The sequence below is a fragment of the Strongyloides ratti genome, scaffold srae_chrx_scaffold0000002, assembly GCF_001040885.1.
Source record: "Strongyloides ratti genome assembly S_ratti_ED321, scaffold srae_chrx_scaffold0000002".
NCBI classification, from domain to species: domain Eukaryota; kingdom Metazoa; phylum Nematoda; class Chromadorea; order Rhabditida; family Strongyloididae; genus Strongyloides; species Strongyloides ratti.
The window spans coordinates 651,121-669,787 of NW_020171510.1; the positions used below are offsets into that span (position 1 = coordinate 651,121).

At 17.7% G+C, this 18,667-nt stretch overlaps 2 protein-coding genes across 2 annotated transcripts; one reads left to right on the forward strand and one right to left on the reverse strand.

Moving 5' to 3' along the window:
* Positions 1–1,255: 1,255 nt before the first annotated feature.
* SRAE_X000114500 (Hypothetical protein) lies at positions 1,256–3,970 on the forward strand (the record flags this gene model as incomplete). Its single annotated transcript, XM_024645663.1, has 4 exons — positions 1,256–1,319; positions 2,039–2,194; positions 2,235–3,034; positions 3,077–3,970. The coding sequence occupies 4 exons, from the start codon at positions 1,256–1,258 to the stop codon at positions 3,968–3,970; spliced, it is 1,914 nt and encodes a 637-aa protein (XP_024498608.1).
* Positions 3,971–7,313: 3,343 nt separating this feature from the next.
* On the reverse strand, positions 7,314–15,915 carry SRAE_X000114600 (cAMP-dependent protein kinase catalytic subunit; the record flags this gene model as incomplete). Its single annotated transcript, XM_024645674.1, has 6 exons — positions 7,314–7,439; positions 7,737–7,868; positions 8,029–8,412; positions 8,472–8,909; positions 11,826–11,887; positions 15,453–15,915. 6 exons carry the CDS (start codon positions 15,913–15,915, stop codon positions 7,314–7,316), a joined length of 1,605 nt encoding a protein of 534 aa, XP_024498609.1.
* Positions 15,916–18,667: the final 2,752 nt, after the last annotated feature.

An 18,667-nucleotide genomic window follows, 5' to 3' on the forward strand; every position in this document is an offset into this window, starting at 1 on the left:
AATTGTTAATAAATTTACTATATTTTTCTTTATTTGTTATTCTTTTTTAATATAATCTGGATTAAAAAATACACCTATTCTTAAATATACCTTTTGATAATGGCACTTTAGATTAAAATCAAATATATTTTGTTATTAATATTTGTTTATTTATTTTTTCATTTTGATTTCCTTATTATCCATCTAAATAATGTTAGCAAACATGTTTAGGTTTTTTTTAAATATATAATATAATCATTTGTATATATCTTATAATATAAAAATTATAGTTTATTTATTAAAAAAAAAACTTCTTCTAGTAATTTTGTTTAAAAAAAATATAATAGATAATTTGCTATATTTAAAAAAAAATAGTATTTAAATGAGTATGTTTTGAATGTTTATTAAAAGTCTTTATTGTGGTATCATGTTAATGGTAACCTAAACATATAATTTTAAAGAATATTCAATGAGTTAGTTACTTTTAAAATGATGTACACTATTATTAAATATATTATTTCTAAAATCCATTGGATACAAATTTTATCAGTCTTTTTATTATTATTGTTACCTTTTATATTTATATATCTACTATATATAAAATATATTGTTTAGTCATAGATTATTTAAACCTATGAGAAGATTTTAATAGTTAATTCTACTGACCCTCATTTAAATTTTTATATATTTTTATGTGATTTTAAAGACCATCCTTTACCTATTTTTGGAATATATTTATAAATTTATATATATATATATATATGTTTAAGAAAAGTTATTTTTTAAAAATTTTTATAAAGTTTAATATTAAAAAATATTTTATTTAAATGTGTAATAATTTAAAATTACATAATAAATATATGTATATTATTACTTTTTAAAAATTTTTCACTCTACTTTTTTAATTCTTAATCTATTAAAATAAACTTGTTTTCTATAAATATTTCCTTTTTCTCATTATCATAAAATTCAGGACCAGTAAATCATTAAAAGCTCTATTATTTTTATTCTTTTTAATAATAATTATAAAAATATTAGATATATATTTGTATTTCATTTGTATTATTAAAAGTTTTTTCTTTTTACTGTTAAATATAACTGTGATTTAATTATAAGTGTTAAGAAGTGGTGAAACTATTAAGTACTTAAAAGTTTTAAATAATTACATTTATACAAATCATGGCTAATTTTATTATTATTACGATATCTATAAAATATATAAAATCCTTTACTTTTATAAATATTTTATTAAAAAAATTTTATTACATTTTAGAAGATGCTATCGGGTAAAGGTGCATTTTATATTATATTAATCACTTTAATAACATTTGCAAATAATGGTAAGTTAAAAAATAAAATTTTAAATATATATATTTTTTTCATTTATAATATATAAAATTTATTATTAAAAAAAGGTCATATAAAAATAAATCCATCATAGGTAATAGTAATAATTTTAATATATAATCTATTGCTCACCTAATTTCTTTTTTATATAAATATTTTATAATTATTAAGTTATATTGTCAAGAGAATTCAGATTACTATAATGTTACATCTTCCATTATCTATTACAATACCAAACTTTATAAAGAAATAAGTTTTATGATCCGATTATGTATGCATAAATTGATTTTAATATTAAAAATGATGTTTAAGAAAATATTTCACAATATATTATTGTTCTATTTTTTTTTAATAATATATATATATAGAAAAAAAATCTATTTGAATTCTTTAAATTTAAAATAAATCTTTTAATTAGACAATTATTATTTTGACCCTAATTGTTATTTTTTATTAACTTTTTTTTTGACATAAATTTAAAATTTAACTTATATAATTCATTTTAAATTTTCAAATTATTTTGATACAATTTAATGTTTTAAAATTAATTTATATATATAAGAAACAATTAAAATTTTATTAAAAGGTCAAGTATTAATTTAATATAATAAATTTTAAAATTATAATAATCAAATAATTATTAATTAATAAAAAAATATAACTAAATGTAATTTTTTAATTTCATAAATTATATTATTTTTTTTATTTTTAGTCTCAACATTAAATTGTTTCATTTGTGGTGATGCAAATTTAGATGAATTTGGAGAATGTAGTACACAATTTCAATATGATTGTACAAATTATTCAAAACGATTTAATGATAATGAGGATATATTTTGTAGGACGACGAGACAGAAAGCTATCAATAGTAAGATAAATAATATAATATAAATTAATATTTTTTTTAGATACATATACAATTATGAAAGAGTGCATCTCAGAGAGTGATCATTTTAAAACATTTCCTAAAAAAGCATCAAAATTTAATGAAGAATGTGATTTAGTTGATATTAATGGTATGGAAGTTGCATATTGCTTATGTAGATCAGGTGATTACTGTAATCAAAAACCAATATCAGAACAATTTATAAAATTTGAAGAAGAACATCCAGAACTTTTTGATAATGATGATACAGATAGTACATTAAAAGCATCGTCTAATGATATAAATATGAAAACAATGAGTGAAAATAATGATTTAAAACGCCATCCATCTAATGATAATTTAGAAAAAAATACAGGAATAGATAAAGATGTCTTACCGGCTAGTTTTATAAAAACATCATTTCCAATAACAGATATTTCACCTAATAAGCCAATTATTCCTGAAAATGTTAATGGAAAAAAATTTGGAAATGGTCTTAATAATATTAAAAAAATAATTCCATCTAATGAGGAATTATATTGTTATCAATGTGCTCAAGGAAAATTGGAAGATGAAGATTCTGATTGTACAGAATCAAAAATTGTTGATTGTTCATCATTGTCAACGGCAAGTGTAAGTGGTAAAAACTATTGTTTTACACGACAAATTATTCTTGGAAAACAAAAAAATGCTGTTGAAAAGATGTGTGTATCACATGAAGCATTAATTCAAGAGTATGGAAATGATGTTAAAATTGATAAATGCGAAACTAGTGAAAACGGAAAGATACGCTATTGTGTTTGTAAAGAAAATGAATGTAATAAAAATTCCATATCATTACAGGTAATATAATTAATATGAAAAGTTTAAAACAAAATTTTTTAGATATCTAAGGAAATGATGCTAACAAATAAAGAAATAAATTCTAAAACAAATACATTAAAAATTGAATCATCTAATGTTGAACCAATAAAAGCAATTGTTAATCAACGTCTTTCATGTAGTATTTGTTCACAAAGTGATTTAACTCATGCTACTGCAGATTGCTCTAATCAGCTTTCAACTGAATGTCCTACAAATGGTGATAAAAAGAATTTTTGCTTAACAAGGCAAACACAATTATCTTCTGGTTTATTTAATATTGAAAAAAGATGTATTTCTGAGGTAGAATTTAGAGAAAACTTTCCTGAAGAACAGTTACATAATAGTGAATTACAAGTTGGTTGTGCATCTGTATTTGATGGATTCGTTAATTATTGTATATGTGATACAAGTAATTGTAATAAAGAAGCATTAATTGGACAAGTTCAAAAAATAAACAATATAAATGAATTCTCAAGTGACAATGATAATAAAATAAAAGAATCAACTAATAATGAAAAAAAAATTCAACAATCAACAACAACAACAATTGTTAATTCAAAATTACCTCAAATAGAACCAATAAATTCACATTCTATTCTTGTACCTGTTAAAGGAAATTCTTTAGATAAACCAATATTAACTTCTAAAGCAACATCAGTTAAAGGTTTTAATGATGTTGAAAATAATGAAACAAAATTATTAAATATAAATAAAGTAAATAATGATAATGATGATGAAAATACAACAAAATCAATATTTGATCTTAATCGTGATCGTTTAGAAAAATGGAAGGAATCTGAAGTTTATTCAACAGCTATGTCAGGTAAAATATTATCAACTTTCTCATTTACAAATTTATTAATATTTGTAATTTTTGCTTATATATTATCTTTATTATTGAATAACGAATTGTAAAAATACTTATTATTATTATTACTATAATATTTTTTTTTATTAATTTAACATACTTAATTTGCAAAATGTCTTGATAAAATAATTTTTCTTTATAATTACCATTTTTCTTTACACAATATATTCGTTACCAAAGCAATATATTAATGTTTGTTAATTATTTATTCATTGAAAAAAAAAGTTTAATTATAAGATATAGTATTAATAATTTGTTTAAGTGTTATCATTTACCAAACAAGAATATGATTTTTTTAAGATAAACTTAAAGAGTTTTTTATCACTATCTTAAAATTTATTTAAATCTAAAATTTTTCCCTTTAATTAAAACATGTTTTTTTTTTAGAATTAAAAATCACATTTTAATAATTAAGAATCATTATTTTCTATCGATAAAATGTAATTTTTGAGATATTAAACATTTGTTTAGAAGAAGTTATTATTCCATGATCAATCATGTATGCTTTTAGAAATTTTAACTTATTTGTTTATTTTTATTTCAAATGATTACACAAATAATAGAATGGATAAAATATCTTTTAAATAAATTACTGTAAATTATATCTACTAAACTAGGCTTAAAAAATTTTTTTAAATAAAAACTGTATTATGTCATAAATATTTAATGTTAAATATAATAAAAAATTGATACATTACAAAAAAAATATTTTATGATCAATAATTACTAACTTTATTAAAATGTTATTTTTCAAAATATATTAAAATTATATTAAAAATATAAAAAAAATTTATATAAATCGTAAAGTTGTCTTGATTCTTGAAATTCTTGCATATAACTATTTATGATACAATATACAAATTTTACTGTATATTTTAAAATGTTTATATTAAAAGTACTTTAAGAATATAAATAAATTTTTTTAAAAATATTTTATTATTAATTTTCTTTGATATGATACGTAATTTAGTATAAAATTAAAAAATATTATTTTTAAAACAAAACCAATAAATTATTTTATTAGAAATAATATCAAAAAGCACTTTTATATTATCATGACCAAACATTTCATTTTTGTAGTACTTTTAAATTTATTTGGTAAAGATTAACTAAATAAAATGAACTTTATTGTAACAAAAATGAATCGGAAGGAAATAAAAAGATAGTATTTCCAAAATTAAATATAAAATTTTTATTGTTTTTTACTTGATAAAGACAAATTATTTAAAATAAATAATGGTAATAGTAAAAACAAATTTGTGCAATAAAATTAAGGTAAAATTAATTTATCTAGAAGTAATCTGATGTTTTTAAAATTTTTATTTTTTAAAATATTCCATCAAATATCAAACTTTTACAAAACAAGTATTAAATTCAAAAGATTTAAATTAAAATATTTTTTTAAACAAAATCTTTTATTATAAAAAAAAATAATTTTTTTTATTTAATTGGAATCTTAAAAATGTTTTTACATTCCTACCATTATAATGATATTTTATTTACCTTAATAAATTTAATTATTTTGGTTAATATATTTTAAATAATTTAAACAATCTTTATATGCTTATCAATATGTAATAATAAAATTCCAGTAATAATTATAATTTTTATAAATCAAATAATTAAAATTGTCGTCAATCTTTAGTAATTACCATAAGCGAAAAACCAGACATATATTGTTTAAAATAAATTTTCATTTTAATCATAAAAATATAACCAAATTTAATATTATTAATTGAAAATAATAATTTTACTTTTTATAAATTAATTTACTTTGCTATACATATTTAAAATATTAATTAAGTGAAAATGTTATATAAAAAGTTATATTTTTTTTAAATGACAAATGTTTCTAATCAAAAATTAAAAAGAATTATTTTTTTTTCCTGTTTAATTAAATTAATAACCTGTTTTATAAAACATATATTCATGGAGTGCAATGTACCTAATGCGTGTTCTGTTTTATTAAGTATAAAAATTAAAAATTATAAAAAAAAATAAACGTATATTATTAAGTTGAAAAATGTATTTTCTTTTAATATTAAAAAAAAGAAATTTCTTATTTACTTTAAAAATTTTAAAATAACTAGTTATTATTTAAAAAGAAGAACCCTTAAGCAAAGTTAATTTCTTTATTTATATCATTCATTATTTAAAAAAATTTTTTTTATCACTAATCATTTAAATATCAATTCATACCCAATTTTTCAACAATAATTAAAAAAAATATATTAAATTTAAAGTTTTTATTGGATAAAAATTTGAAAAAACAATTAGAAATTTTAAAGGAATACAAATGTAACTTTTATTAGAAACTCAATCAAGTATAAATTTATACGGTATTTTTTAATTAAAAAAATAGAAGACATGTACAATTGAAGATATTTTTAGAAATTAAAAAAAAAAAAAAAGTTAATAGATATCTGCAAACAGTCGAATAGATTTTAAAAAGAAATAATGATTTTTATGCGTTTTCAAGAAGTAAAAGTTAAAATTTTTTGCGAAGGATGAAAAGGGCAAACGCTCACTAATACATAACCTCATAAAATATTATATGTCTTTTATTTTTTTATTTAAGAATATTCAATCAGGAAGACTTTTTTTTGTTGTTTTTGTTTTTGAAAGAGTTCAAACTAGTGTAATTTTTTTATTATCAATCTACTATTTTACAATTATTTTCGCAGTAAAAAAATTTTTATTTTATAAATCATTTGTAATATTATTTAATTATATATATATATATATATATATATGTATATATATAATTAAAAAATCAATTACAAGATTTATTTAATAAAAAGAAAAAAAAAGGACTAGAAAATAGGCAAGTTTGTGAAAGAAATAGGGAAATCTAGATATCATAATTTCTAAATAAAATGATAATAAAATGTTACCATAAATATATAAAATTAATAAAAGAATTGTTTAATAATAATTTTTGTATTAATAAACATTTAAAAAAAAATATTTCAATACAATTATTATTATTAAATGTCTTTGTTATTATTAATATTATTTTGATACCAAAAAAAAGATCTATTTCTGACCAAATTTCATTCGACTATTGTTATACAGGATGAGAATAAAAAAGGAAGTTAAATTTGATATTTGCAATAAAAGTGGAAAAAAAAAATATATATATATAAAATGAAAACTATATGATACTTCAAAAAATCTTTCTGTATAAAATCTAAAGTTAATGTCAATCTTGAGACAAATTTTAAAATTGAGTAAAAAAGTACAAGTCAAATAAGCTAAGTATAAGAATTATCATTACTGTATATTATATTTTTCATATTATTAAGTAATATTAAACATAAAAAAATGTCATGTTCTTTATAATATTCATAATTTTTGATACACTATATACTAGATTAATTGATTTTTTTTTTAAAATTCGGCAAATTCTCTTGCACATTTTTCTGTTCCAGAAATACGTAATGGTTCTTCATCATAATCATCGAAATTTGATGCATCACCAGCTCCACGACATTTTGGAAGAAATGGTGCCTCAACCTATAATTAAATAAAAAAATTAATAAATTATATTAAAAATAAATAAAAATAAAAATACCACTTCAAGCAAAGTATATATAAAGCATGCTTAATTATATAATTAAAAATTAACAAATAAAAATTTGAAAATAAATGATGTGTGCAATAAGATAAAAAAATGTTAATTGTGATTGATTATTGATATTTCCAATGGTAGAATAATTATTTGATACTTTGTTAGTATAAATTATCAGTATTTAAAAGTAATACTTAAAAATCTTTAAATTTTTCAGGAAAATGATTTTGACTATCAATTACAAAATTGATATTTTGTGTTGTATCCGTAACAAAATGACGTGTATCCTCAGCACTCGTAGTTTTTGGATACAATGCCTCAAAAAGAAAATTTTTCCCATCTTTATCACTAACAGAAAAACTTGGTGGATTAACCTGTGTTAATAAAATAGTTTTACAAAACGTTAAAATACTATATTAGGGATAAATGTTATTATATAAACAAGACACAATTAACATTTAAAAAGCACAATAGACATAACATAATGTTAAATAAGAAAAATAAAAGAGCATGTGAATGAAAACATATAATTACCTTCTTTTGATATATTTGAATCCAATCACATGATTGAAACCATTTATGATTTTTAATATCTGAAACACCATTTTTAAGATTACCATATCTTTTTGTTAAATCAACTTGTAATAAATTTTTGAGTAAATCTTTTAACTCATTTGTGAAATGTGATGGAAATTTAACTTTTCCTGAAACAATTTTTTCATAAATTTGTATTGGTTGATCAGCAAAAAATGGTGGATATCCAGCAGCCATCTCATAGATTAGTACTCCTAAAGCCCACCAATCAACGGCTTTATTGTATCCTTTACTAAGAATAATTTCTGGAGCTAAGTATTCAGGAGTACCACAAAGTGTCCATGTTCTTCCTTTAACACGTTTTGCAAAACCAAAATCGGTAATCTATAAAAAAAATAACATATATATATATATATATAAAATAAATATAATAATAATAATACCTTCAAATAACCAAAATTATCAATTAATAAATTTTCTGGTTTTAGATCTCTATATATGAGATCTAATGAGTGAAGATATTCAAAGGCTAGAACAATTTGTGCAGCATAAAAACGTGAATGTGGTTCAGAAAATCTGCCTATCCTACGAAGATGTGAAAACATTTCACCACCACTGATAAACTCAAGAACCATATAAAGATTAGAATTATCTTTGAAAGAATATTGCATATTGACAAGGAAAGGAAAATCAATTGCTTGTAAAATTTTCTTTTCATTAAGTGTATGTTCAACCTGCTTGAGTTTCACGACCTTTTGCTTGTCCAGGATTTTCATAGCATAGTAGATGCTTGATTGTTTGTGTTTAACCAGCATTACCCGTCCAAAAGACCCAGTTCCAAGCGTCTTTATACGATCAAAATCATCCAATGTTGCATTATTCTAAAAATAAAAATACATTTATTAATTAATTAAAATAATATATTTTCTATCTATCTATCTATTTATATATAAATTACTATTATATATATATGAATTTTTTTTTTATAATTAATATTATTACACAACCTTTTGAGACCATCTACCTAACCAATTATTTTTTATTTCTTTTCTAAACCAGAAAAGATCAGCTAGGTAGTTGGATTTTTCTTTTAAATCATCTTCAGTTGACAATTCAACTGTAGAATTAGAACACCCTCCTGTACCTGTAACAAAACCATATATTTTTGCTACTAAACTTGTTCGATTATTAAAACATTCATTTGTGAGACTATCACTTTTAGGTATATTATTTGATATTGTCTTAGTATCACTACGAAATTTTTTAAAACTATTCTTATGAAAATTTGTTAAATTTTTAACAGAAAATCTTGATGATTTATTGGTATTATGTGAATGAATATTATCATTTTTACACTTTTTTTCTCCACCCAATTTAATTTCCGGAGAATTATTATTTCCATAATTATCATTTTTAGAAGATAAATTATGAATATTTTTAGTTTCCAGTGAAGGATGATTTGTTGTATTGACTACTATAGAAGTAGTCATATTTTAAAAAGTTTTATTCATAAAATAGACAAAGAAATAATATATATATAAACAATAATGATATTTCTCTACAACATATTTATATACATATATAAATAATTTACAATAATAAATTTGACGTAATAATTACTACAATATAAAAAATATATATGTATGTCATTTTAGTTTATTTTAAAATTATTTTTGGAACGAAAGTATTTAATATAACATAAATTAACAACTAAGTATAATAATTTTCATTTATCAGACAAATTTCAAATATATTTAGAATAAAATATTTGTAATAAAACTACAAATAATGTTAAAAAAAATTATTATATTGTTGTAAAACATATTGTTAAAATAATAATAAAATTTTAGAAAAAAAATATAATAGTATATAAAAAATTATAAATTCTTATTATATTTAAGAACAATCTATTTTAACACAAAATAATATGTTTCAAATAGTTTATTCAGTTTTTTTAATAATTTTTTTCTTTGCATATTTGATTTGCCAACAATACTTTAGAATGTTTTATTAGTTTAAGATAAAAAAAAAATTAAATAAAATAATAAATTTAAGGTAAATAAAATTTACAAAAAAAATGCAAAAAAAAAAAATCTTTAAAAAGTAGAAAAATTATTATATATATATATATGGAAAGTTATAAATAAAAATGTACAAACTATTAATATTAGATGATTTATATATGACATCTACGATATTTTATATATATAACAAATCACATAATTTGTATGTTAAGACATAATAGTACATTAAAAAGATATGATCATTAAATATAGAATTAGAAAGTACTCTAAAAACATCAAATATGAAAATTTAACAACTATCTTTTTAAATGATGCCCCACCTATATATTTTATGTTATGATATACATAAATATATTATAAATAAATATAATATATATATATATATATATCCGTATTATTTATTATACTTTAAATTTATTTACAAATGAATAGACTTGATATACATAATAAATTATACAAAAATTTAAAATTTTTGTTACATATATTATGAGAAATATTTATTTATGCTAATATCTGTAAATTTTTATTTGAGAAATAAATATAAATAATAACATAATTATTATAACTTTTTTTTTATAATAAATTTACCTATTAAAAAAAATAAATTATATAAAATTAGGATAAAGTGTAAAATAAATTATATAATAAAAAAAAGATTCATCAATTCTTTTCAATAATTTGTGGCTTAATTTTAGCAATTGTATTACTTTGTGTAATAATAATATTTCCTAAAACTAGTTGTTTTAAATATACACTTCTAGTTGAAGTGTGAATTATGATGTTCGATTGAAAGTTAAAATAAAAATTGTTAAGATATCCTAGATTATGTAAAATATTGTTGTATGCTAAAAATAATAAATACCCCAAACTATAAAATTGTCATTTAGCTCTTCTATCTCCATCATTCAAATCAATTGAATTGGAAAAAAAGTTTTGAACAAAAAAAAAAAAAAGAATAAAATTATTTTACATAAGTATTAATATTTCAAACATAGTAATAAAATGTATTAAAAGATTTTAACTATCTACTTATTTATATATTTTAAAAATGAATAAAAATATTTTTATATTATATACAATTTTTGGATTATATTTCTATTGATGAAATTGAAGGTTGTTGCAATAAATAGAGCCAATAATTAAAGGATGAATTTAAAAACTTTATACTACAAATGTTGAACTTTTAAATAATAAATATAATGTTTAAATATGTTGAAATAAGTAAGAGGTAATAAATTGTTTTAAAATAATATATAAATAAACTAAAATTTGTTGTTATCATGAAATATTTTTAACATTTATTGTAAATTATAAAATTTTTATATTATTTAAACAATATATCATTCTACTTTAACATATAAATAAAACAATAAAAAGAAGTTTAATTATTTTATTAAATGAAAAATTATATGGGGTGTTTAAAATTTACTTTTTATCATACTTTTTTCTATAATCAAGATAACTTTTAATAGAATACATTTTTTTTTTCGGAAAAATGTTTATATTTAAATAATTAGATAAAAATCATTTATTTAAAATAGAATATTTTTATCGTCCTACTCATACTATATGTATATTTAATTTGATGACGTTTTTTAAATTCTTATAAAATACTGCCATCTCCCTCTTTTAACTTTTTGTATAAATATAATTTTCTTTAATTAAACATTAAATAAATTGTAGAATTTTTAAAATTAAATTAATCATTTGTGTATGGTTGTGTAATAATATTATATATATATATTTCTAATTTTTAAATTTTTTTTTACTTACCTGAGCTGGATTGTCCCATTTTTGTTTAAATTCTTCTTTAGCTTTGTCGAGAAATTCTTTGACTAGAAAAAAAAAATATATTAATTAGGAGAAAAAAAAATTATAATTTTTTTTTATTAAATTATATATATTCTTTAAATATTATAAAACTTTTTTTTATAATTATTAAAATTATTTTGTACTTTTGTTACTTTACAATTTCTTACAATATTACAATACAATAAATTTAATTAAAAAAATAATATTTTATTAACTACTCTTTTTTTTAATTTTTATTTGTACCATAATATTAAACTATTCTTAGATAAAAATATAATTTAAAAGTTATGGCATAAGAAGAATAGTAGTGAAAAAAAAATCACTCACAGAATTTAGCCTGCACTTTTTTGTTGATAGCAGACATAATAGAAATATTTTTGCATTAACTAAAAATATTTTTCTTATAATTTTCAAAATAAATATTTATAGCCTGAGATCATAAGAATGAGAAGATAATATTTTTGTGAGTTAAAAGAAATATTAATTGAACCACCAATTGAAAAAAAAATATATATATATATATTTATATATAATGATGAATGATTAAATTGATATTTCAAAAAAATATTTATGTATATATAAAGCTAAAATATGAATTTAAATTATTTTAATATAAATAAAACAAATACTTAAAAATGTAACTGTAATTTTAAAATAGTATGTATTTAAAGATTGTATGAAAAAATATTTTAGATGAATATTTAAATAAAAAAAAAATTTTTTTTTGCTAAGAAACCAAAAAGTAGAATAATACTTTAAATATCAATGCCTATTTTTTTCACACCACTTTATTCAATTCATTTTATCATTAAAAAAAATTTCCATAAAATGATATAACTAGATGTTGATTTGGTTTTTTATTTTTTTAAATAACTTTTAAATATAATCCTCTAGTATATATTTATTATTATATTAAAAATGATTAAATTTATTTTAAATTAAAAACACATTTTATTATAGTTTGTTTGGTACTGATAAAATAATCATTTTTGTTATACTATCTATATCTTAAAATAAAATTTTTATTATTTCTTTTAACTATTCTTTTTTTTTATTATATTGTATTTGTTATCTATCAATAAAATAAAAATGATTATTTTTAATATAATACATCCTATTGATATATAAAACAATAACGTAATTTTTTTTCTATTATTTTCTAACTATAATTTTGTTTCTATTTCTATTTATAAATATTGCTTAATTATGAAAATATTCTAAAAATAAAAATAATGAAAATTTAACTATCATTAATCATATAATAACTCTAAAGAGGGCACAAAGAGTTTTTCACAATTTTAACGGATACTTGAAAAAAAAAAAAAAAGCTTTTTAAATATACTAATAAATAATGTTTTTGAATATATCTATCCAGTTATAAAAATACATAAAGCCATACATAATACGTTACATTCTACATTAACATTATATATGATTATATAGTTATTATATATATCTATTCATGGAAAATAATAATTTTTAATGAATGTAATATAATACATGACATAAATAACAATTAGATGCTTTTCTTTTAATATAATAAAAAGAAAAATTTTTTTTTTTTATCTTATTTTAAAATCTTAATATTTAAAATAAATAATGTCAAAAAAAGGGATATGAAAAAATTTCTAAAATTAAATTTTGGTAAATAAAAATAAAGGAAAATAAAAACTTAATTTATTTTGTGACAATAAATGATAAATTTAATAAATTAAACTTTAAAAGAAAAAATTTTTTTTGTTTATTAACAATCAGTTTAAAAGAAGGAACAGTAAAAAAAAATGTTATTTATATATAAATAAATATATAAAATATTTTAGTATTGTATTTCGATAAAATAACTAAATCTCTCAAAGGGCAAAATAAAATAAAATTTAAAGGAATAGAAAGAATTTAATATTTTATAATAATTTATATATATGTTATTCCTAATATTTTTTGTCTAATTCAATTTATTTAGTAAAATTTGTAGTTTATTAAAAAATCTTCTTTGCAATTTTTGTCATAAAAATTGTGGATAAATAATAAAATATATATATATATATATTTATTATTTCCATAATAATTACATGATAGGTTAATTTTAAGTAACATGTATATATAAGTTAAGTTTTCATTATAAAGATATATGAAATATATTAATATATATGTGAGAAAAGAAAAAAATTCTCCTACTTTCTATTGTGGTATTTATAAATTTTTGCAAACATATTTATATATAAAGAGGTATATAGTTAATGATTTATTTAATACATAATGTTTTAATTATACTAACTTTATTCATAAAAATTTATATAACTAGTAATAAAGGATATAACTATTATTATACATACATCATTTATAATTTTTTTTTTAATATTTTAATGTTAGAATATTTTATAATATTATAATATACATAATAAACTTTTTTTTCAAAAATCTCACATTAATAACTTATGGAAGTTATTAATTTTTGTAATTTAATTTTATCCTTCCTTTAAAATAAAATGGTAAAAAAAAGACAAAAAAAAATATTATTAGTTTAAGAATAAAAAATTTATCATTTTTATAGTTACTTTATAATAATATTTAAAATGATAAAAAAAAAAATATTATAAAGTTGGAGATAAAAAAAAAGTAAGGCATTAACAAAATGCTTTTGACTAGAAGCATTTAGTGTCATGAAGTGTTTCTTGTCAATCAGTATTGCAAGAAAAAAGAAGGAAAAAATTTTTAGGATGGCAAAAAGCGTAATAACATATAAAAAGTAATGGTTTATATATAGTTGATAAAGGAAATATTTTGTTAAAGATGGAAGTGTATAGTATTTTTACTTGGTGACACTCTTGTAAGGTTTGAAAAATGTAGTTTTATTCCACATGGTATCAATTTCAAATTTACTATTTTTAGATACAAATATCTAAAAACAATTTTCTTTTTAATACCACTTTAATGCCCAAGATAAAGATTATCATAAGATATATTTAAAAGTAAGATTAATATGTAAAAATAGTTAATCAAAACTAAGTACACCTCGATTATATATATTTTTTTAAAAAAAGATTTAATAAAAAAAAAATCACTATTTTATATGTCACAATGAATAACATGTTAAAAAAAAATCTTTTTAAATCTTTAAAATGTATTTAAAGTTTATTTATGAAGCCATCTAATCATTAAACGTTAAAATAAAGTAGAAAATATATATAAATATATTTTTAGTTAAAGACAAATATTAAATTTCAATCATAAAACAACATTCTATTTTTATACAATATTAAATATATATATTTTCTATTTTTAGCTAATATGGCATTTTTATTTTAATGTTGAAATAAAACATTTTTTTTTTCATTAAATTTGATTTTGTTTTTAAGGTATAAATCATATATAAATATATTCTTTTTTTTTTTCTCTCTTACAAAATGTAACATAAATAAAATAACCTATAAATATTTGTTTCTCAAAAATTTTCTATTTGAAATATTTTTTTTTATGATTAAAAAAAAGATTGTATTTTTTTGTAGTTATATAATAATTTAAAACGAAAGTATAAAATTTCTTAGTAAATAATAAGAAACGACTTACTGGAAGAATCATAAAATTTACATTTATGATTGGTATCATAGTAGGTAGTAGTAGTAGTAGCATCAAGTGAAGAAGCCACACGAGTAGTATGTAAAGTTATATTAGCTGAGACTGATGTATCCTCATCATATTCATCACCAATATAAAATTTACTTGAATTAATTTTAATTTTTTCATTTATTTTAGTAGTATTTTCATTATTACATTCTTTATCTTCATTAATAACACCCAAATTAAATAATGGGATAGATGCTTGATATGTAATATCATCAGATGATTCATAATCACAATCAGAGATGGGTTGTTTATTATCATAATTAAGATTATTATCGGTAATTAAACTACATGGATTACCATTACGCGTTGGTGTTTTAACAATAAATGTTGTCTCATTTATCGTATCAATATCAAAAGAACTTTCTATTGAAATTGAATCGTTCTTATCACATTTTTTATTTTCACAAATATTATATTCAGTATTCATTTGGATGTATTATAAGGAAAGGGGTATAATTAAAAGTACAATAGATAAATATTAAAAAAAATGAAATGTAAAAAAAAAATACTAATTTATTATTGTTAGATATTGAATATTAATGAATATGCAATAAAATATCTAAATTGATTTAAAAATAATATTATTATAAAAAAAAAAATGAATACTAAGTAAAATATAAAACTAACAATAAACCTTAAAAACAAAAGATATTTAAGAAATAAAAAAAAAAAAATATTTTTTTAATCTAGTATATATGAACTTGATATGTTATATTAAGTGCTTCAATCAAACAAATAGATTTGTTAATTAATATAGCTTACATCCTTTTTACTAAGCTAAGTCTAATGATAATATTTTAATATTAAATAAAGAAATGCAATTAATTATTCTTTTTCAATAATTTACAAAGTAATATTATCTATTAAATTAATTCTCAAAATATGCAGAGAAAATATAAAAATGATTTTTACAACATTTCTATTACATTTGTTCATTGATGTTATAAAATAAATTTATGTTAAGAAGTGCTTTCACCTTTTAATAGGTGTTATAGTCTCAAGAAATAATAATAAAACAAATGTAGAAATAAACTTAAAATGAATGAATATTCTAAATATAATAATGTTTTGAATTATATACATATATTGATTCTTTTAAAGCCTTATTATATTTTAATAAAAACAGTATGTAATAAAAAAAAAAGAATATATCATTTACATAATTGGTTAAAAAATAAAAGAATATTTATCTAACAAAATTTATCTATCTCAATTGTTTAATAATTCCTAAAGATAAAGTTATATTAATAAACAAAAATTGACTTTACATGCTCAAGTTAAACAAATCAACATATTATATTTAAAAAAAATTATACATATATCATTTTATAGATTTTTGTTAAAATATGTTTTTTTAACTATTGATTGTAATTACTATAAATTTACTCTTCAACATATATTTTAATCATTTTTTTTTAAAAATATTCTTTTAAAAATTATAATCATATTAGGCTAAAACAAGATAAATTGTTAAAATAATTTTGAAATAGAAAAATTCTAACATGGGAATTAGAGAGAAACTTTATATATAATACTTTAAAATAGAAATGATAAAATATTTCTACTGATGACTTAGAGAATTTAAATTTTTAAATAACAATATCAAGATTATTATATACCATTGACATTTTTGCCACAATATCCGCCTTTTAAAAATTAAATATATATATTTATTTATTAAATATATTTATTGAAGGTGATATTATAATTTATATATACAAATAATATAAAAAAAAAAAGTTTTAATAATAATTTTATAATAAAATAAATTATTTTTAAAATAAAATAAAAAAAAAAAAACTTAAAAGTTTGTTAAATATTAGAAATGTAAGTTATGGTGGAGTTTAAAGAAACCTTATTAACAATTATAATATTATATTTTTAAATGTTAAAATATGTAAAACTTTGAAACAATTTTTATATATATATTGTAACTAGATACATATTGAAATAAATCTTTGAGAAATAATGATTGAAAAATTGTCCACATATTACGTAAGTTGTCAATCAGTTATATTAACCAATAATTTTATTTTCCATTATTTATAAAAAAAAAAATAAACTTATATATTTATTTGAATCTTTTTACATTTTAAAGTTTTTTTAATGTACATATTATATTGTTTAAACTTTTTTGTTTACAAAAGAAATAAATAAAGTTTCTGTATGTGTATATTTAAATGTTTTTAATACAATATATACAAATTTTTACTAGCTATTGATAAGCATATATTAAAAAATCATGAATATTGATATATTTTAATAATACAAAAATCAGGATAATATGTATAATATTTTATATAATAAAAAGTTTTAAACATTATAATTTTTTAATTATATTCATATTGTCTTTTTTTTACCATTTTAATAGTCCTCATAATAATAATATCTTTTTGCAATTAAAATGAAATATAGTTAACATTATTAAATTTTAAAAAAAAAAAATCTTATAAAAAGTTTATATAAAATAACTATAATTTATTTTTTACTACCATTAAAAAGTATAATAATGATTCATAAATAATTATACTAATTTTTTTTTAAAAATATTTTTAGAAATAAATGTATTTAATATTAGACTAAAGTTTATGAAGTAATAACTTTTCTCTAATGATATCATTATTTTTAGTAACATTTAATAATTAATAAAGTACAATTATTATAAATTTTTTTTGATGTAAATATATTATTTTTTATCTTAAATGGTTATGAATATTAAAATATAACTTTTAATTATCCTACAATTAAATAAATATGTTTATATATATATATTTAGAATTCATCATTACAAATAGATAATATTTAATAAACTTTATTACTATTTTATGTTATCAATGCTTTCCGCATTCCATCATTTTACATCTAAGGTATAATTTATAAAGAAACCATTCTATAACATTATATTTTTAACATGGACATTAAAGGTATACATATGAAACATTGTAAAATTATTATACTAAAGAAAAAAAAATATCTTTAATAGATAATTTTTATAAATAGAAAAATATATATATTTATATATAAATAAATATATTTGGATATATATAAGTATGATATTAAAAATGATTATACATAGATTATTCATATAATAATAAGAAAAAAAATAAAGATATGACTGTCAATAAAATTAAAGAAGACTATTTTTATATATAAAAATAATTAACATATATTTTTTTTTA